At 42.1% G+C, this 20,235-nt stretch overlaps 11 protein-coding genes across 11 annotated transcripts; 6 read left to right on the forward strand and 5 right to left on the reverse strand.

Moving 5' to 3' along the window:
* Window positions 1-805: 805 nt before the first annotated feature.
* On the forward strand, window positions 806-1,201 carry SAMD00019534_000010 (hypothetical protein; the record flags this gene model as incomplete). Its single annotated transcript, XM_012903434.1, has 1 exon — window positions 806-1,201. The coding sequence occupies one exon, from the start codon at window positions 806-808 to the stop codon at window positions 1,199-1,201; it is 396 nt and encodes a 131-aa protein (XP_012758888.1).
* A 239-nt stretch (window positions 1,202-1,440) lies between these two features.
* SAMD00019534_000020 (hypothetical protein) lies at window positions 1,441-2,375 on the reverse strand (the record flags this gene model as incomplete). The annotated part of the gene is made up of 2 exons (XM_012903435.1): window positions 1,441-1,987; window positions 2,044-2,375. The coding sequence occupies 2 exons, from the start codon at window positions 2,373-2,375 to the stop codon at window positions 1,441-1,443; spliced, it is 879 nt and encodes a 292-aa protein (XP_012758889.1).
* A 1,076-nt stretch (window positions 2,376-3,451) lies between these two features.
* Window positions 3,452-4,484, reverse strand: SAMD00019534_000030 (hypothetical protein; the record flags this gene model as incomplete). Its single annotated transcript, XM_012903436.1, has 2 exons — window positions 3,452-4,317; window positions 4,430-4,484. 2 exons carry the CDS (start codon window positions 4,482-4,484, stop codon window positions 3,452-3,454), a joined length of 921 nt encoding a protein of 306 aa, XP_012758890.1.
* A 2,682-nt stretch (window positions 4,485-7,166) lies between these two features.
* Window positions 7,167-8,277, forward strand: SAMD00019534_000040 (hypothetical protein; the record flags this gene model as incomplete). The annotated part of the gene is made up of 5 exons (XM_012903437.1): window positions 7,167-7,239; window positions 7,297-7,482; window positions 7,561-7,842; window positions 7,906-8,141; window positions 8,206-8,277. 5 exons carry the CDS (start codon window positions 7,167-7,169, stop codon window positions 8,275-8,277), a joined length of 849 nt encoding a protein of 282 aa, XP_012758891.1.
* A 199-nt stretch (window positions 8,278-8,476) lies between these two features.
* On the reverse strand, window positions 8,477-9,829 carry SAMD00019534_000050 (hypothetical protein; the record flags this gene model as incomplete). The annotated part of the gene is made up of 2 exons (XM_012903438.1): window positions 8,477-9,059; window positions 9,135-9,829. 2 exons carry the CDS (start codon window positions 9,827-9,829, stop codon window positions 8,477-8,479), a joined length of 1,278 nt encoding a protein of 425 aa, XP_012758892.1.
* Window positions 9,830-10,354: 525 nt separating this feature from the next.
* On the forward strand, window positions 10,355-11,830 carry SAMD00019534_000060 (hypothetical protein; the record flags this gene model as incomplete). The annotated part of the gene is made up of 4 exons (XM_012903439.1): window positions 10,355-10,556; window positions 10,649-10,784; window positions 10,900-11,115; window positions 11,191-11,830. The coding sequence occupies 4 exons, from the start codon at window positions 10,355-10,357 to the stop codon at window positions 11,828-11,830; spliced, it is 1,194 nt and encodes a 397-aa protein (XP_012758893.1).
* Window positions 11,831-11,902: 72 nt separating this feature from the next.
* On the reverse strand, window positions 11,903-13,067 carry SAMD00019534_000070 (hypothetical protein; the record flags this gene model as incomplete). Its single annotated transcript, XM_012903440.1, has 2 exons — window positions 11,903-12,817; window positions 12,900-13,067. 2 exons carry the CDS (start codon window positions 13,065-13,067, stop codon window positions 11,903-11,905), a joined length of 1,083 nt encoding a protein of 360 aa, XP_012758894.1.
* A 133-nt stretch (window positions 13,068-13,200) lies between these two features.
* SAMD00019534_000080 (hypothetical protein) lies at window positions 13,201-14,643 on the forward strand (the record flags this gene model as incomplete). The annotated part of the gene is made up of 3 exons (XM_012903441.1): window positions 13,201-13,456; window positions 13,530-13,993; window positions 14,056-14,643. The coding sequence occupies 3 exons, from the start codon at window positions 13,201-13,203 to the stop codon at window positions 14,641-14,643; spliced, it is 1,308 nt and encodes a 435-aa protein (XP_012758895.1).
* Window positions 14,644-14,762: 119 nt separating this feature from the next.
* On the forward strand, window positions 14,763-15,917 carry SAMD00019534_000090 (hypothetical protein; the record flags this gene model as incomplete). The annotated part of the gene is made up of 2 exons (XM_012903442.1): window positions 14,763-14,972; window positions 15,051-15,917. Coding segments are annotated over 2 exons (1,077 nt in total), but the record flags the coding sequence as incomplete, so codon positions are not given.
* A 52-nt stretch (window positions 15,918-15,969) lies between these two features.
* SAMD00019534_000100 (hypothetical protein) lies at window positions 15,970-17,456 on the reverse strand (the record flags this gene model as incomplete). The annotated part of the gene is made up of 6 exons (XM_012903443.1): window positions 15,970-16,476; window positions 16,559-16,680; window positions 16,747-16,822; window positions 16,914-17,097; window positions 17,188-17,254; window positions 17,369-17,456. 6 exons carry the CDS (start codon window positions 17,454-17,456, stop codon window positions 15,970-15,972), a joined length of 1,044 nt encoding a protein of 347 aa, XP_012758897.1.
* Window positions 17,457-19,244: 1,788 nt separating this feature from the next.
* Window positions 19,245-20,233, forward strand: SAMD00019534_000110 (hypothetical protein; the record flags this gene model as incomplete). Its single annotated transcript, XM_012903444.1, has 2 exons — window positions 19,245-19,295; window positions 19,361-20,233. 2 exons carry the CDS (start codon window positions 19,245-19,247, stop codon window positions 20,231-20,233), a joined length of 924 nt encoding a protein of 307 aa, XP_012758898.1.
* Window positions 20,234-20,235: the final 2 nt, after the last annotated feature.

Raw genomic sequence — 20,235 nt, forward strand, 5'->3', positions numbered from 1 at the left:
CTTGGATCGTCGCACACCAACCAAGGACCAACATCAAAGGCAATGAATGTGGTATATATCGCTTCATCTTGATGAGTCGAGTCTGTTGGAGTATCATAGGAGTTGTTGGATGATGTTGGTCCTTGGTTGGTGTGCGACGATCTTCCAAGCCTGTAGCAGCAACAAGAACAACAACATGCTAGAGAACAACACTTTAGAGAGAGTTTACCCTTTTATAGATGTACCAACACTCGATCGATCTTGGACCAGCACATATGACCATATGTCGAATCCTCCATCGATTGCCCATGCTGCCCAGGATCACAACCAGTGTATATAGCAGAGTTGTCACGACAAGTTTCTGTTTGATATGCAGCTAAGTGGTGACCAAAGAAGCCATGCGACCAGCCTTAGACCTGGAGAAGCAACGCTCTGGCATCACCCTCACACAAGGTGTATGGACGGAACTTCAAGGCAGCACTGGATATCCTCCACAACGTCTCGTCGCCCGCCAACCTTCGATCGAACTTTAATCTTTGCACAAAGAATGTGAGTATCGAGTAGCATCTATGGCAAGGAATCATACCATTCACTCCTAACACTCTCCACCATCACTCACTTCATCTGTAGCCAATGGTCGCTTTTTTCGCAACACTGATACCAAGTCCAGGCCCTCCAGCCAATCAAAGGAGAATGATAATGCGACCTACACGATTGGATAACACACAGTCAACTCTCTGATCCTTGTGTTCAAGACACACAGCCAAAGAACAAGTACCAGAGCCACTCATGCTACACACGTTGCAAACACACCATCGCTGTATTGATGATCATTGGCTTTGACAAGAGCAGAATCAAACTGCTCATTGACAATGTCAACAAGTCGAAACATATTGACATTGACCTTGTCCACTGCCTTGAGAGACTGAAGGATCACATCGCCGCTTGCCCTACAGAGCAAGACAGACAACATGAGGATGATGAACCTGATCAGACCTTCTCTGACAATGGTGGAGGTGGTTGTCCGTCCCCAATCTCCTCACACTCTACCGATACAACATTCATCTCAGCCAACGTTCACAAGCCCAAGGTTGACAACATCAAGAATCTGGTGCAAAAGGATCAACATCAACAACGACAACAGCCACAACATCAACAGCAGATCGATGTCATTATGAATGATAGTTTGGACGATCCCTCAATATCTGACCATCATGACTAGTTCACTCACGAGCAACAACAGCAGCAGTATCAGGAGCACACTCACGAGCAACTTACTAATGAGCAACAGTATCATCAGCTGGCCCACCACGACAACAGCTCATACCTGATCCAGGCATCTCCACAAGCACTGTACTCCATTCAAACACCATCAATTAACTTGTCACCATCAATTGATCATCACATGGCATTAGACGGTCCACCATTTGAATTGCCAACATCGCTCCCATGGTGTATGTATCATTGCCCTCGAGTGCCATAGTGAATGAACTTACAGTATATTTCATATGTTATGGACACCCAATGCTCCGATAGATCGCACCTAAGGTTGATCTTAGGTAATATAAAGATAAACATCCTAATGAGTGCATCAATACAACAGGTGCAATTCAATTGAATTGTCAAATAGTTCTCTGGTATATTATGGAAAACATGTTTGTTGGGATCCTTCCTCTGCTTTCCATTGTTGTTGTTGTTGTTGTTATTGCTGTTGTTGTTGTTATTATTATTGTTGTTGCTGTTGTTATTATTGTTGTTGCTAGAGGGTTTGGACTTTGTTGATCTTGTCTTGGATGACTTTGAAGTAGAGTTGGATGAACTGGTGGAAGAGTTGGATGATGAGCTGGTGGAAGAGTTGGATGTTGAGCTGGTGGAAGAGTTGGACGTTGAGCTGGTGGATGGACTGGATGAGGAGCTGGTGGAAGAACTAGATGAGGAGCTGGTGGAAGAACTGGATGATGAGCTGGTGGAGTTGGTGGAAGAGCTGCTGATGTCAGAGTCGGACTTTCTGTAATTATGTTTCGGTTAGAATATAGAGTTAATTAATTTTCTTTAAATACGTACACATTGTATTTGATACTGTAGGTCATTGTAGTGTGGTTGTATCCGACAACCATTGCATCCCACCATGATCCATTGTCTGGATCATTCTCATTACCAATGTATAGAGCTGTCACCTCAGCATTGAGGTAATGGCGTTGACTTGAGGCTGCGGGCTGCGGGATATCATTGATTGAATTGATTCCAAAGAGTTGAGGAAGATTGAAGATGACAGCTTCGTTGACTTCTTTGTCTCTCTTTATCTCAGCCTGGATTGTTCTGTAGCAATTGTTCATCTTGGTTGCTTCATCTGGCTTGTTGGCGAAATACAGGTACTTGGCTGCGCTTTGAAGCATCTGATAGTTGATATCTTTATATTGCTTTGGTGTTGTCTGTTGATCATTGTCACCCTCATCTGTATTGTCTACTGCCGATCCATTTGAATCTGTCAATGAATGTGACTGGCCGCTTGACTGTGAGTGGCTGTGTGAATGTAAATGGTCGTGTGACTCTGACTGGCTGTGTGTCTGGCCTTGTGAATGTGTTTGGCCTTGTGAATGTGTTGGCCTTGTGAATGTGTTTGGCCTTGTGAATGTGCCTGGCCTTGTGAATGTGTCTGGCCTTGTGAATGTGACTGGTTATGTGACTCTGACTGGCTGTGTGATTCTGAGTGGCTGTGTGACTCTGACTGTGGCGATTGAGTTGTCAGTTTCCATCTGTAGCCGTTGGACATACGGTCCTTATTGGATCTGTTGTTCTGGTGTTGGCATTCACCACAGAACAGTGCCACTCGTTCCAGATTTCCAATTCTCTCGACATATAATCCTACGTGGGCAATGAGTATGTGCAAATAGGTGAGCTTGCCATAAAGGCCAACTGTTTTGGTTCCAAGCTTCTCAGCCATGAAGCGCCACTGGTATTCCTTGATATGGGTCGGGTGATCAGTGATCATCGCAGTAATAAGATAGTGAAATTGAGACCAAACCAATCGTATCTACATTGAATGTTAAATGATTGTATGAGTGAGTGATTCCAATGTATGATTGACACACTTTCAGTTGATGTCATGTGACTCATGGTGAGAATAGACTTACATCTGTCATTGTATCCGTAGGTACTACATTGGTCCTTTCAAGGATGTCGAGGAATGTGTCCTTGTGCTTGAGTATCCTCCGGAACTCATTGTAGTTCACAGCACTCTTGCTGAAACGGTCCTTGAGGGTTACATGTGAGCCATCCTTGGAAGTATCGCCAATCAACTGCAACTTAACTGTAGTAGTAAGGAATAAAGTAAAGTCGTTGGTAAGAGTCGACCTAGTCAATTCATCTACACTCGGATCATCAGCATATACCAAGACCCTCTTCGTGTAAAACTTGGTGCCTCCAATGGTCGAATGCAATGAGTCAATGATGATTTCCAATGGGTCAATTATCATGGCAGGAACATCATCCAGTCCATGGAACAGTTTTGCCTGTATCTTCTTGACCCCCTCTCCAACGCGGCCTTGATCTTATCAGCATCCTCTGTGATTGTTTCCAGTGTCCTGAGAGTGAACATGTCGTTGGCCAACACACAGTTGATTGTGTGATTGGTGCAATGGCAATGTGTACATCGATAGGTGGAGTTCGACTTAAACACATCACACATTCCAAGCAGCGAAGCAATGCATGCAAGGTCCAACGTATACATGATACTGAAGCGATAGTACTTGTCATTGATCTTCCAAATGTTGTCGGAGCGGTGCAGAAGTTCCAGGTCGTTCTTGAGAGGCTCTAGATTCTCCCGTAGAGACTTAGTAGTCTCGGCGCCAGTGAAAGACAGAAACATCACTCCATCATCAGGTGATTTCAGTCTCGAGACAGTCTTGAGAGGATCAATGATTTGGAGAGCACCAATCTCTGTAGGGTTCCTGTTGTTCTTGTTCATCTTGGCACCATCAAAGATGATTCGAACATCCTTGTCGATCGGGTTCTCTGGAGACATTCCTTGAGTCGCATCCTGAGCAGAACCGAGCAGTGCCGAGTTCTCAAAAGGTAGTCGGGATTCCTTCATTGAGTCAAGGTGGACAGTGTCGGTATCGATGGCGAGCTTTAATGTCTTAGCCAATGGGTTATGATAGCCGTTTGGAGTCCTTACTAGATCCAGCTGACTATTCGCTATCCTTTCCATCTCACCTCTGATGTTATGCAGAGAATAAGTCTTGGTATTCAATCCAATCGCTCTCGCTCTCTCTTTCCAAACTGCATCTGGTGTCTTTGTATCAAACTTGATCTTGGCAACTTCTTCCAATGGGAGGTCTGCGCAGTGGATGATGTGTTTGTTCAAAATGTTAATGGTCTATCATTGCTTTACGATCGAATGATTGATTGATTGATTGATTGTCTTTTTGTTTGTTTGATTGCAACATACCTGCTTTGGCGCTCATGTTGTGTCTATCATCCATAACCTTCAACTGTTTCTTCATGAGTACACCATGACACCTCTTGCATACCCCCTGCTCACTCTGACGTTCTTTGTGATGCTCGGTCTCATTAACGTGCCTGGACCAGTTTGGTAATGATATCTGTTTACCGCATCCGACATGATCACACCTCCTTGTCAACTGATTGCCTTCATTGTCAAAGATAGGGAGGGGTACTGGGGCAAGAGGAACAGACTTTGTATCCAAGAGAGTATAATGTTTGATTCTAATATGTTGATATAAATTGGATAGACGTTGACGGTCCACAGAGTAGGTGCACGCATCGCAAGAGACGCCATCCTCACGTACCAATTGCTTCACGAGGTCAATACTATATTTTGTATTATTGTTATTTGTTGAGGCATCAATGTCCTGTCGACAAGGTGGATGTGGTGGTGGTAGCTGGATGCTGGTATTGGTTGGAGAAGTGTACTGTGGATGTGTATGTGGTATTGCCTGCGACTGGATGATGTTGGAAGTGTTCCATGATTGAGTTGACAATTGTGCAGAGTATAGTGGTGACTGGATGCTGGTGTTTGTGGTCGAAGAGTGCCATTGCTGTGTTTGTGGTAGAGTCTGGATGTTGGTCGGAGTGTCCAATCGTTGTGGCAGAGTCCGGATGTTGGTCGGAGTGCCCAATTGTTGTGGAGACCAGCCTGGTGGAGACTGCAGTGATGACTGGATGTTGTTGGAAGTGTTCCACCCTTGTGCAGAGTGTAGTGGTGACTGGATGCTGGTGTTTGTGGTCGAAGTGTGCCATTGCTGTGTTTGTGGTAGTGTCTGGATGGTGTTGGAAGTTTTCCATGATTGAGTTGACAATTGTGCTGAGTGTAGTGGTGGCTGGATGATGGTGTTTGTTGWTGTAGAAGTGCTCAATGGGTGTGGAGACTGCTGTGATGACTGGACGCGGCTGTTTGAAGTGCTCCATGATTGAGTTGACAGTAGTGGTGAATGGATGCCGGTGTTTGTTGAAGTGTTCCATGGTTGTGGAGCCAACAGTGATGGCTGGATGTTGGTGTTGGTGGGCAATGTAAAAGGAGAGCGGGCCAACTCTAGGAGCCCCTCAACAGTTGATATGTTGTCGTCGTCAGACTGTTGTGTACTGTTGTCATCATCATTTAAAAGGTTGGTCATATTGGTGTAAAGGAATGGAGATTGATGTGATGGTGTTGGCGCTGTTTGAAGTKGGGTTGTTGAGGTKGTTGATGTTCTCGCAACCTTTGTTGCTGGAGATAGTTCATCTAACTCAATGTGATCGGAGAGTGGCCTCCCCTTCTTCTTTTTGTTGTTGAGATGAAAGACAAAGTTGCGACTCATACTCTGTTTGAGAGATAATTAATAAGACAGTGTTTATCTACAAATAATAATGTCAAAACTATACATTGCCACCCAAACTATTGATGGGGGTTGTCTAGACCCTTATTTGGGGCTAAATGGAAYAAATGTTGTGATGAAGGCACTTGACTAGTGGGTAATAACTCATCTTCAAATTAACTGTGTGTTTTGCAACACATTCACCTAAAACAGTGCTTGTTTGATCAAAAAACATTCCAAAGAAGGAAATAGGGGGTTCTAAGTGGGAATAATCAGAGGATGAACGCTTGGAGGCATTCGCGAACTGTAGACTCTGAATTGTAGTCTAAAAATGACGGCGAAATGTTTTGCAACAAGAATATCTTTTTGCAAACTAATAGAAGACATAGTATATCAATATATTCAAGATATGATACAATTATTCATAGGGTATATACGGGTAGTGACGCGAGCATTATTGCCTCTGTAGTATGTATATGTTGTTTTTGTGTCTAACAACAAATAATAATAAGTAAGTGAATTTGGGTGAACTTTGGTCAAGTCGAAGAGATTAGAGGGTAAGGGTGAACTAATTATTTTTTTGATTTTAAATGGTGCGCATTTTGTTGAACTTCATAGATAGAGATAAAGAGAGAGGGAGAGAGAGCAATATATATATATGGCGTTCGTTTGCCGCCACCATCATTGTGGTGGCTGGATTGGAGCGCCACTCACTCGTCAGCCAGTGCGTTGTCGAATCACGAGAACAAGAGTCATCCCAAATGCGACGCTGTTGCTTGCAGTCTATCCTGTGTGGGCACTTCAATAGGCAGGCGAAAGAGTAACAGTGTCTGCACACGTGGTGTGAAGCAGAGTTCACGACGTCAAAGGAGTTAAATCGACACTTATGTGAGAAGAAGCACGTTTGTAACAGTCAAGGATTGGATAGGGAAGCGTGTCTTGTTTGCGATCCACTGACAGGCGAGTTGGATGTGTTGCATGACTAGCCATTGCAAGCAACAATGGCCAGGAAGCGATGAAGGTACTACAATGATAGCTAAGATGTGAGCACAGTGGCGACCCAAGAAGCTATGCAAACAACCTCTTCGCCAGCCAACCTTCCATCCAAGACTCCACCCTTGTATTGTCATGACAAGTGGGTTGTGGCTGCTCATAGCTAAGGACATCTTTCGGCATCTAGAGTTCAAAGGTATGAAGTCTCAATGATGATGATTATTTCCTTTTTTAGTCACCTTCAAATCCATCAATTAAATTAAAAATTATAAATAAATATCTGGTGATCATCACTAATAAACACACTTACATTGTTCACACCAATTTTTACTCATTCATGTACTCATTGATTATTAAATAATACTACAATTAAACAACATGTTTACTAGAACACTAAAGACATCAGTCATATCATTGGGATATAGATCCTTCTCCAACATCAAGTCCTCTGGTATGTTTTGCATCCCAGCACACAACAAACCATCTGATCTCTAACAAATAACAATAGGAGGTCGTCTAGACGGAAAGGTTGCCATCATCACAGGAGGTGCCGATGGAGTTGGAAAGGAATCCTCTTTACTCTTTGCCAAGGAGGGTGCCAAAGTACTGGTCGTTGATCTTGATGCCAACAAGGGAAACAGCGTCGTCTCCCAAATCAAATCCAACGGAGGAAACGCCTATTTCTTCCAAGCTGGTAATTATATAGGGCAACAAACAACACTTCATATCATTCCTACTGACCTGTCCTGTTGGCGACACATACACACAAAAGACATTAGCCAAGCTGCTCAGGTAAAGGAAATGATCGAGGTTGCCGAAAAGAACTATGGAAAGCTCGATATCCTGTTCAACAATGCTGGTATTATGATATCGGAGGATGATGACTCTATCAACACCACCGAGGAGGTCTGGGATAAGACCATGAATGTTAACCTCAAGGGTGTTTTCCTTGGATGCAAATATGGAATCCCTGCTCTATTGCGTAATGGAAAGGGCAGTATCATCAACACTGCAAGCTTTGTTGCTCTCATGGGTGCTGCCACTCCACAAATTGGTAAGATATACAACAAACTTATATTACATACTACGCAGTCAAACACTTACATGTACACCAAAGCATACACTGCAAGCAAGGGAGGTGTACTGGCCATGACAAGAGAGTTGGCAGTCATTCATGCCAAGCAGGGCATTCGTGTGAACGCCCTCTGTCCAGGACCATTAAGAACGGAGCTGTTGGACAAATTCTTGAGCACTGACGAGAAGAGGAATAGACGTTTGGTTCACTTACCAATGGGAAGATTTGGCTATGCCAATGAAGTTGCCAATGGTGCTCTCTTTTTGGCTAGTGATGAGGTATGATGTTTCATTCTGTTAACAGCACATTACATTATCTAACCAACTGATCAATCATTCATAGTCATCCTATGTCACGGCATCAACATTTTTGGTTGATGGTGGTCTCACTGCTTCATACGTCACCGCCATTTAAAGATAACTCTGGAGGAGTATATAAACATCGACTTGATGCCCATTGGTATTATGCTGATACTACTATTCGTACAACAACATCCAAATATATAAACAACAACAACAACAACAATAATGAAACAAAGATGTAACAGTAATGTGATCGGAGTACTACTTCATTTTGGGGAGGTGGTGGAAGGTTGGTTGATCTACATCATAGTTTAAAGTCCATCAGTGATCAAGTTGGTTCTGGAGTTCTCCAGGTGTGAAGCCTGCTGGTCGTCTTGTTGGACGACTGTAGTGTTGTTGTCTTGATTCTCACCAGAAGAGCTATCGTCAGATGTGGTTTCGTTTGTCATTGTTGCTTCAACAACAGTAGTGGGCGCTGAAGTCTTGTCAACGACCTCTACAGACATTGGGGTTGATTGGTATTCTTCCACCTGGGGTTGGGTGTCCTCCTCCTCCTCATTGTTCGCTGCCGACTCCAAATCCTTCAACTTTAGGACTTCCTCGGACTTGTAATGTGGTTGAGTAAGGTTGTAGATGGCCAAGGCCGATGTGATGACGACCAATGACAAGTAGAACAACCAGTTGAGCTTGCGGTCAAACAAGAAGATGGCAATGATGACACTGTAAATATCGGCTGTCAGAATGGAAAGGTTCATCAAGGTGGATCCTGCGATTCTCATCAGGTGAGGCACAACTGAGTACATTGCAAAGAGACACAAGGCAAAAGCAATGATATAGCCAACCACCTCACCGTTCCAAACCATTGTTTGAAGCTCGTTCCTTTCGAAAATTGACCTGTGAATATAATATAGAATGTTAGTATTGTTCCGTCTGGAAGTGGTACTGGTAGGTAGGAGGTAGTATACATACAATTGAATGGCAGAGATAATTGAACCATAGATACCGACCAAGGCCAAGTAGGTGTACTGATCATACTTCTTGACGGTAAACTCTTGACCAACGTTGGATATAGCATAGAGACATGAGGCGATGATGACAAACATGTCACCGAGCAGTGGGTTTGAACCACCGTTGGCAGACTCTCCCTGAAGCAAATCAGAGACAACAAGAAGGACCATTCCACTAATGGAAAGTACGACGGCAAATACTTGTACCAATGTGTAGCGGGTCTTGAGGAAGATTCTGGTCAGGACAACGACGCATGGGATGGTCCAACAGTCGAGCAACATGGCAGAGGTGATGCTGGTGTATTGGTAGGCCTTAACTGCCAGGTAGTTGGCCTCGACATCGATGAATGCCAATGGAAGCAAAAAGATGGTCTTTGTCTTGATACTGTGCCAGAAGGTGCCACGTTTGATAAGCACGATCGAGTAGAACATGAGCAGAATGTAGTTGAGCAACGATTGGGCCGTGGGAATGTTGACGTTGTAGTTTATCACCAGAAGCTGACTGAACACTCCAGTGCCTGTGATACAGAGCGACACAATTTGACCAATTGCCAGACCTACCAGCTTCTGTTTGAATAGGGTCTTGTCAACCAAACGCAAACTGTCAAACAGATTGTATTGGAGGTAAGTCCTCACTGATTCCTTTGAGATGCCCATATCTTTGTATATCTTTGTATATATATATATATATATTATAGCTATTTATCTATCTATTTGTTTTGTTTATAAATATATATATATATATAGTTTGTTGACTCTCCCTAAATCAAAAGGACTTGTGTCCTGACTGACGGCTCCCATCTGCGTCGTTTGGTTCTGGTTCGTCGTCCGACAAAAATAAATAAATAAGTACGAGAAAACCGGGTTACCGATGAAAATATCTATCGGTTAACTTATATGTATAAATAAATGAAAAATATATATATATATATTTTAAATACATATTCAATTTATTGATATATGATTCTTAGGAATGAAACTGAGAAAGGACTTCTATTGTTAATTGTTCAATAGCCATACATTCAAATAGAGTAACGTTACAATCAAATTCATTTCTGAATTATTTTTCAACCACTGATAGTTTTTGATGGTGAACTCTCGAGTTGAACTGAGCGACTACTCAACATAGTCAGTACCAACAGCAGCAACAGTGATATATATATTTATTATACCAACACAGAAATGACAACATATATCGATTTGTCTTCTCCAGAGGAGCTGTACCTTGACCTCATCAACCAAGTTTCAAACTTGAAGAAGAAGCGTTCAGTTGAATTCAACGCAACCGAGTATCAACGTCTGTTGGGCGAGCAACGTGCACCTGAATTCCTCTCCAGATTGATTAGCTCAGAGTCAGAGTTCTTGCTCAAGGAGTCTGACAAAGGTAAATATTGGAGAGATCCAACAGACTGATCAACAACCACCCCATCATCAACTGTTTACTTACACAACGACAACAACACAACTACTCTCTAGATATCGAGTCCTTCTTCAATGTCATCTTGACGGCTTTGCATAAGTTGGAGAGCGATGCGATCAACATCATTGCACAGAAGATCAGAGACTGTTTGTCTGCTTCGCCAAACGAGAAGAGCAACCTAAAGATTAAGCTGTGAGTAGATAGATTATACTTAGGACGACAACAGCAAAGGCAATTGATTGGTTTATTGATTGATTGATTATAATGTTATTGTCTAACACATAAAAACAACACATACATACTTTAGGTTGACCAATCTCTTCAACTCATTCTCACCAAAGTCATCGCAGCGATATGAGATCTTCTTTGTACTATTTAAACTGGCAAGCGACTCTGGCAATCTAGAGTTTGTCAAGCAGCAAACAACCAACCTGGACACCTGGTTGGATGATTGGTCCGCCACCACAGCACATAGAAGGAAGATATATAAACTGATTTCAACCATTTTCAAGGAGAAGAATGGGTAAGGAGTCTAACATTACCAAAGACCATCGGATTACTAACAACAAGCAATATTATTCATCATCAACAACAATAGAATGCTCTCACATAGGTATTTGGTTAAATACTTGAATACCTTTAACAAAGAGGACTCTGCTGAGGCACAGGAGGACTCTGTTCGCGCATGTATCGAGTCGATCTCATTGCAGGAGCTATATCAATCCGACTATTTATTGGACTTGGAGGCAATCAGATTCTTGGAGACATCGGCCAACCCCAAGCACAATCTCACCTACGAACTCATGAAGATCTTTGCCACCGAGCAGCTGGGAAGCTTCGTCCAGTTCCAGACCAGGAACCCAAACTTCTTGACCGACATTGGTCTCAAGCCAGATGAGTGCATGCAAAAGATCCGTCTCTTGTCCATCGCCACACTGACCAGCGAGGATGCAACCGTTCCCTACTCTGCGATCGCCAAGTCACTCGCAATCGACGAAAATGACGTCGAGACTTGGGTCATTGATGCTATCGCAAACGAGCTGATCGATGCCAAGCTCGATCAACTCAACCGTCTCGTTCACGTCAACTCCTCCACTCAGCGTGTCTTTAACAAGGCTCAATGGACTCAGCTTGGTCTTAGGGTTGATGCATGGAGGACAAATATCAAGAACCTTCTCCAAGTGATCGAAACAGCCAAGACCACCCAAATCAAGCCATTCTATTGGCAATCACGTTAATATATATATATTAATAAATATTATTGTGGAGTCACCAGGTGACAATGGATCATAACAATAATATAATATAAATCATTTATTATTCTTTTTCTTCATTGCCAACAATATTTGGATAGGTCGAGAGTCTTCAAGTACAGTCTCCTGATACTCCACAATATCAAAGTTACGAGAGAACCTTAACTTTAGTTCGTTGTAGTTGAGCAGGTATCGAGGACGCTTCGGTTTGCCCTTGGATGGCAGCATGAACGTGTGGAACAACAAGAATCCACCAGGTAGTACCAACTCGTCGATGATGGGCAGCAGTGGGCGATATAGATAACGTGCGACGTTGATGAAATGGAAGCCATGTTTGGATGGTGACAACGATCGCAGTCTCTCTTGTAGTGAAATCAAAAGCTCCAGTTCAACTAGTGAATATTGACCGTCATTGGAGAGACGGTTGGTGAAATCCATATCTTGTTTAGCTGGATCGACATATACAGGCTCTAAATCAATATTCTCACAACGCAGAGATGTGCTCTCGATTCCATATCGAACAAGGGCAGATTGTATCTTTGAAAGGAGGATAGGATCATGATCGACAGCCACTGTATTCCAATCAAAGTCTCTCTTGCATAAGAAGAGAGCATCGCGTCCAGAGCCACATCCTAGATCCAATGCACTGTATGTGGTGGATATATCTTTTGTGTCGTTCTCTTTCAGAAGCAGTTGTTCAATGCGATCGATGTATTGCTCTAGATATGAACATGGCCTCCAAAGAAATGATGACACTTGACCAACTTCGAGGTAACCATGTTTGGCTACGTTGCACCACAACTCTTCTTCATTGCCGAGACTTGTGTCAACGTCATCATTCAAATAGCAGACAAAATCTACTATATATCCTGAGCGATTGACAAGAGTATCCACTAGTTCTTTGCAAGCTTCAATTGTTGGTTGTGACAACAATGCTCCATTGTATGGATAGAGCAAGGCTATATTATTACCCTGTGCAAAAGATCATTAGTCAATGAGAATGATTGGTAGTGATAAATGAATCGTCAACAACAACAACAATAACAATACTTACTCTTGGTGGTAGCTCAAACACACGAACAGGCAGTTGTTGTAAAGGTATATTACATGACTTCTTGACGTGTCTATTCGAATATACTTGCTCGGTCCTTAAATCGACAAGTCCAACTGATGTGGTGTCAGATGTACACCAAGCTATCAGGTGGTCATAGTTATAAAGCATGCTTTATAACTGGAGTTGAAAACAAAACTGACTGTTTTGAAGCTTTGTAGTGTTTTTACTGAGATTCACTTCATTGTTTGTTATTATTACATAATATATTTAATTTATATTTATAAACAAATAGTACTTCAAGATGGAGGACAATGTCGATACTAGTAACGCCAACTCATTAATCAATAACAGCCCATTCTTTGATGGTGCTATTTCAGAAGCTATTGCCAAAGCTAGGAGCGGTGCGCTACTATTTGTCATTGTCGTGCACAATGCTCATACAGAGATGGTCGATACAATATCCAACGACATAGAGCTTGCACAACAGCTTAACCATCATTCTGTTCTGATCAAGGTGGACCATGAATCACCCGATGCCCAGCACCTGAAGCAATACTGTATGAAATCTTTGTTGTTGTTATTGCTACTATCCATTCGCATGTCTTCTCACACAACCTCCATTGGTCTCAGTCGCATATGAAAGTGTACCAATAACACTGTTTATTGGCCTCAATGGCATAGTGCTGCTGAGAGCTCCAGGAGACAGGTCGAAGGAACAATTACTTGACGACTTTAAGCAGGCCCATCTCTTGTTTCAACAACAGCAACAAGCTATTTCCCAGCAACTCATCATGTCAATGATACAGAGTACTGCTCAACAACAACAACAACAACAACAACAACCAAAACAACCTAAACAACTACAACAAAAACCATCACAACCTAAGCCACCACCTCAACAACAGTCTTTAAAGGTCAAGCCAACGCCCAACAAATCAGTGGCCAAACCTACTGCACAAGCCATTGCACCAACCTCTCCTACAATAGTTTCAACACATACAACAATAATTTGTAAACTAACCAATGGTTATCCTCTAAAGTCAACATTCTCAGTCAATGACCGACTGTTGGAGGTTAAGAAGTTTGTAGATAATGTATGTATATATTTGTGATGTCCTTTGTTGAAACTTTTGACTAATGCCCTATCGCAACGTAGAACCGAAACGATGGAGCTCATCCATACTGCATGATGGTCACCCATCCAAAGAAGGTATTCCAGGAGAGTGATATGATTATGTCATTGAGTGCCTTGGATTTGGTTCCATCAGCTACAATCACCCTATCATCGTTGGACCCAACAGCCAAAGCATTGCCACCACCAACCAGTTCTGTCTCAATGGATCAAAACACTCGATATGGTAGTGGCAGCAGCAGCAGCAGCAGCAGCAGCAACAACGATAACAATGGAGGCTATTTTGAAAGTGTCAAAGGATACGTATCATCATGGTTTTCTCCATCGTCCTGGTATCCACCTGCTGGTACTGGGCCAACTACATCCACTACATCCACTACATCAACTACATCAACCACCAACACCAGACCAAACTCGAGAGGCATTCACACACTCTCGACTGATGGACCCAACAATGATGATAACAATAAGCGGAGCAAGGAGCCAAAGAAGGAAGAGAATGCTGTAAAGAGAAGGAACAAGTATCACCAACTGCAGAATCACGACGATGAACCAAAACAGGACGATGATACGAACAACTACTACAACGGAAATTCAACACAATTCAAATGAACATCAGCAGTGTACTTCTATAAATCGAATGTATCATCTTCATTCTCTCTGTCTCTCTCTATCTACATACCTATAAAATGAACAAACTTAGATGTCTAAAGGTACTATCAAATAATATCAACAACAGATATTACTCAACATCTATAGCATCAACAACGATCAGTTCATCGTCTGTCTCTGGACACAACTTGCATGTATCCCCAGAGAAAGTTAAAGTATATATGTCCACGACCAACGATCCTTTGTTCAACATTGCCACAGAGGATTGGTTGTTTAAGACATTTGATCTTAACGCTCAGACACTCTTCCTCTGGAGGAATGCCCCAACCGTATGTATAATGTCACACATCAAATGTAGATGTTGGCTGTTGATCTTGCATCTGACATCAACTGGTATACTTGTCAAGTGTATCATTGGAAGACATCAAAACCCCTTCAAAGAGTGTCATCTTCAGCAAATGGAGAAGGATGGTGTTACACTTTGCAGACGATACTCTGGAGGAGGCGCAGTATACCAGGACATGGGCAACTCAATCTACACCTTCTTGTCACCGACCAACCAGTATGATAAGGCAAGGAACTCTGATATATTGATCGACTCTCTACGAAAGTTTGGAGTGAGAGCAGAGCTTTCAGGTAGGAATGACTTGGTCGTGGATGGCAAGAAGGTTTCAGGTGCAGCCTTCAAACAATCAGGACCACGTTCTTTCCACCACGGCACCATGCTTCTTGATCTTGACCTGAACGCATTGCAACGCTATCTTAATCCCAACAAGGAGAAGCTAAGGTCAAAGGGCATCACCAGTGTAATCAGTCGTGTGTGCAACCTAAAGACACTGGTGCCACACATCACACATGAACAATGGTGTCAATCAGTGATGGATAGCTTCTTTAGATGCTATGGAAAGAGATGCGACGTGGAAGAACTCAGTCGATCAGATCTACAAAAGATTCCAGCTCTGAAAGAGGTGTACGATGTACTCTCCAGCTGGGAGTGGCGCTATGGTTCCACGCCATCCTTTGACCATCAATTGGAGCACAGATTCGATTGGGGCACTGTGGACATTAATTTCAATTGCAATCGTGGCATTGTGGAGAGTTGCAAGATATACTCAGACTCTTTGAATCCCTTGATGATAGAGCTGCTATCAGAGAACCTGGTTGGAATCAGATACAACGAACTTGGAGTGCTAGAAGCTCTGGACAAGGTCAAAACAATATTGCCAGACACTGAAAGAGAGATTGAGGAGTTGAAGATATGGTTAGTGCAACAGATATGAGCGTAGTAGTAGCATGGTCTTTGAATAAATGTCTTGTCTGCAATTATTAATCAGTATTTAGTTGTTTGCTCTCTATTGCTTGCTCCAGAATCATCAGATTCGTTTCAATCAAGGTAGAGTTTGAAGATGTTGCATCCTTCCTCATCGCCTGGCCAAACTCCTGTGCCTCTGACAATGCCTTTCCCCAGTCTTGAGAGGGCGCATGTGATTTTGTGAATAGGATGGACTGAAGCAACTGAGTTATCACGACGACAAACACTGTGTGAGGGCTTCTAGTGTCATCCTTTGTGTGGAAGTCTTGTCTCGCATTGCATCGGAAGTAGTAATCTATCAGTCTGCTCAGAGCATACTCCTGTGTATCCTTGTTCTTTGGAGCATTGCGCCTGTTTGAAATGTCCTTGAGAATGATCTCCAGTATCTTGTTCTTGACCTCGCCTCTCTCCATCAATTGGACAAACAATATCTTTCTCGAGTCCTCCAACTTTCTAAAGTTGTTGCTAAACAGTGGAGTGATACCTTCGTTCAATTCAAATGGTCTCAATACTGTGTACACCTGTATTGAGCCAAATCAAGATAGAGTGTATCCATTTGTAAGTACATGTAGTGATTCAAGTATAAGTAGTAGCTAGACATACGATCGTGAACAACTTGAGAACGTTCTTGAACACCTCCAGGTCACACTTTCCAATGATGTGGAACAGGCATTGTATGAACTTGTCTTTGGTGTTTCGTTTGGCAATTTCTTCGATTGGATTATCTATGTTGATTTTGGAGAGTATAAGACAATGATTGCTGAATGGTATCAATAATAATAATAACTTACCATATATCTTTCCTTGCAGTATCATAGTTGTGTAGTTGAGCAATGAGATGCAGTTATAAATTGGTATAATATCGTCCTGGACATTCAAAAGGATAGATAGTTTGGTCAGTTTGTTTGATGTCCAAGAAGCAGGTATCATTCAACGGGAAATTGGTTGATTACAATACCTCTGGTGTCATGTTGTTGTAGTAGTGGTCCAAGGAGTCCAATACTGACATGATCAATTCACCACTGATGCTGATACAGAACTGGTGCTGCTCAAAGAGTCGATGGAACACTGCAATGATGTAGTTGACCAGTGTCTTTTGTTTGGTCGTTTGTAGTATACTCAACATTGTCTTTGTTGTATCTCTACAAAGGTAGTAAGAGATTAATGTGTCAGAGTTGCTGTTGTTTGTGTGGCTGTTGCAGGTAGAGTCAACTCTATTGTCACCAACTTACTCTGGAGGCATATAGTCCATGTTGGAGAGATAGAGAATCATCTTGCAGGCACTTTCATTCTGAATGTCTTTTGTTATTAAGATGTCAGATTAGGTTATAAGTCAACAACAACAACAACAACAACAACAACAACAACAACAAGAGCAAGAGCAATGCTATGTCGTCCAGAGAGAGAACCTACACTCGTCATTGTTCAACAACATAGTGATCGTGTTGCTAAGTCCTGTTGTGTAGTAAGACACATCTACATTATTGTTGGTGATTGTCATGATATCTACTTCTTCTTATGATTAGTTGTATCCAAGTCTCTTTTGAGATTATCAATAGTATGATCGTTAGTACTCTTCATTATCGATTTTGTTGAGTAGTACAAGTATTTGAAATTGGCGCTCTTTTTTGTTTTGAACCAAATTTGAAATAGACACTTTATCATTTACATGTTAATATATAGATACAGATACAAATACCAAATACAGATACAAATGGCACACGTTGATACAAATGAAATATTATCACTGATAGAGTTAACAACCAACTTATTCGTACAGAACTCAGAGGTTGCCAACATTCAACATGCACAGGATATACATGCGTCAATCACCAACAACTTCCACAACCAGCAATCACAGCTGGACATTGTCATCAAAGATCTCACACAACGACTCATTGACTTTGAGAGGGAGATGAAGCGAGAGGACTCTGAGGAGGAGCATTCATCAAAGTTGAGGCGATACCAAGATCAAGCAAGAGCAATAGAGCTCAACATCCAGAGACTGGAGAATGAAATAATGTAATGTTATCATCACAAAGTTCTTCGAATGGTGAGATAGATAGATAGATAGATAGATAGATAGATAGATAGAGATTGACTAACTATAATAATGAGTAGAGACTTGAAACGAAACCTGTCAATGAGCAACGAGCAATTGACAACCTTGAAGGACAGAGAGTCATTCTTGGAGAAACAAAAGTCAATCCTTATACCATACAAAGAGTAAGAGAAGAAACAGCAGTGTTGTGTTTGTGAGTAGCAATGTTTGGTGCACAGACTAATGAATATTATCTGCAATGTTGTTGTTTTTGTTGACAGACAAATATTGGCATTGTATTTATCGATCGGATTCATCAGATGGGACACACATGGAAATGACGACATGGATATCGATCGCTCCAATATAATCACTGCCATATTCTCAAAGCCAACAAAAGGTGGAATATCAAGGTTTATCATTGATCCTGTTGTTGATGATCCATACGAGACCACCAACAAACTTTGGGAACAGATGGACAGCTAATAAACCAATTTTCAACGAACGAACTACGATCAATTCTTTTTTTTTCTATTTTCAATGATCAAGGTTTGATCAATACGTCACCAACAACACTTTGTTTGACCTGGGACCTTTGAGGAGGAGAGAGAAACCAAAAACAACGAAAGATTTTATTTATTCTCTAATAGTAGTAGCAATAACAACAAGCAAATACACACACACACATTTAATCACACAGGTACTTAAACACTTTTACACACAGACTGATGTCGACACAATAACAAACATTACTATCTGCGGATGACAACATAAGTCCTGTCACCCAATCATCATACACTTGTGTACATCAATTTGATTGCCTCATTGTGAAACACACACACACCACCCACACCCAAATAATAATAATAACTCTCTTGATCTCACTTTATTGATGTGTGTGTGATCACGATCGTGATCACTAGTGTGTCACGCACAATCACAATCCAACCGCCACAGAATCCACATCAGCTACATCCCCAATAACAATAGCAACAATGATGTATTATAACAACAACAACAACAACAACAACATCATCAAACAACAACAACAAACAACCAAAAACCCATCCATCCACATAACATTGTTGACTGTTATTCCAAACCCGTAAACTACCTACAACTAATACTAACTAAATATTTATTTATTTATCATAGGTTGACATACACTTTTATATCACACACGTAAACACTCATACATTTGAAAGACCAACGAGACAGACAGACAGACTAAAGTACATTACAGACATCATGTATAGCCCAGAGTTACCTCCATTGCATGATATGGACCAAGAGTTCAAGGTATGTTTGTGTGTGTTGACAGATGTGGATTAGTAAAGGAGTAATTCTAATTAACTGCCTATCAGCTTGGTAAAAATGATCATGGACACGAAGAGGACAAAGTAAAGAAGAGACAGGTACGTCTATTGAAGAATAGACAGTCTGCTGCACTGTCCAGACACAGAAAGAAGGAGTACATAACCAGTCTTGAAGGCAAGGCCCAAGAGTTGCACTTGGTAACTCATGAGTTGCGTCAGACGGTAAATCAGATGACTCGACAGCAATTCGATACCACCACACACATCGAGGAGCTGGACAGCATGTACAGAAAGCTCTCTGTCCACAATGACCTTCTCCAGCAGCGCATCGACGAGATCATGACGATTATCAGTGAGAAGAACAGCACACCAACCTTCTCACCATCCTCATCGTCCAAGCCATCAACACACTACTCTCGTCCACATGAGATCATAATCGGAATGAACAAGATGAATCACTGTATCAATAAGCAACAACAACAACAACAACAACAACAAACAACCTCAACATCATCCACCTCATCATCTTCTTCATCTTCCTCATCATCCCCATCAATACAGAAAGTACCAACAAACAACAGTGACAGCAGCACTGACAACAACAAGAATAGGAGCAGCAATGACAGTGTGTCCAAGTCGAACAACCAGCCATTCCTCAGTATTTCGAATCCTAATGTAAATTCATCCTCTCCTTCGTACTTGACCAGGGCTAGGTCATCGTCCTACCATCCAACACCGCATGACAACCATCCTGGCTTGGCCGAGTCCCCCTCAACATCTTCGACGATGCTCCCTTCATTGCACCACCTCACCCATCATATTGACGACTCTGCTGCTGCTCCACAGCACAACGTGCGTCCCAGCCTCACTGCCTCGTCCATCATTGACCATAAGAAGAATCTACAACCTTCTGTCTACTAGTC

This window comes from Acytostelium subglobosum (assembly GCF_000787575.1).
Source record: "Acytostelium subglobosum LB1 DNA, scaffold: scaffold1, whole genome shotgun sequence".
Taxonomy (NCBI): Eukaryota; Evosea; class Eumycetozoa; order Acytosteliales; family Acytosteliaceae; genus Acytostelium; species Acytostelium subglobosum.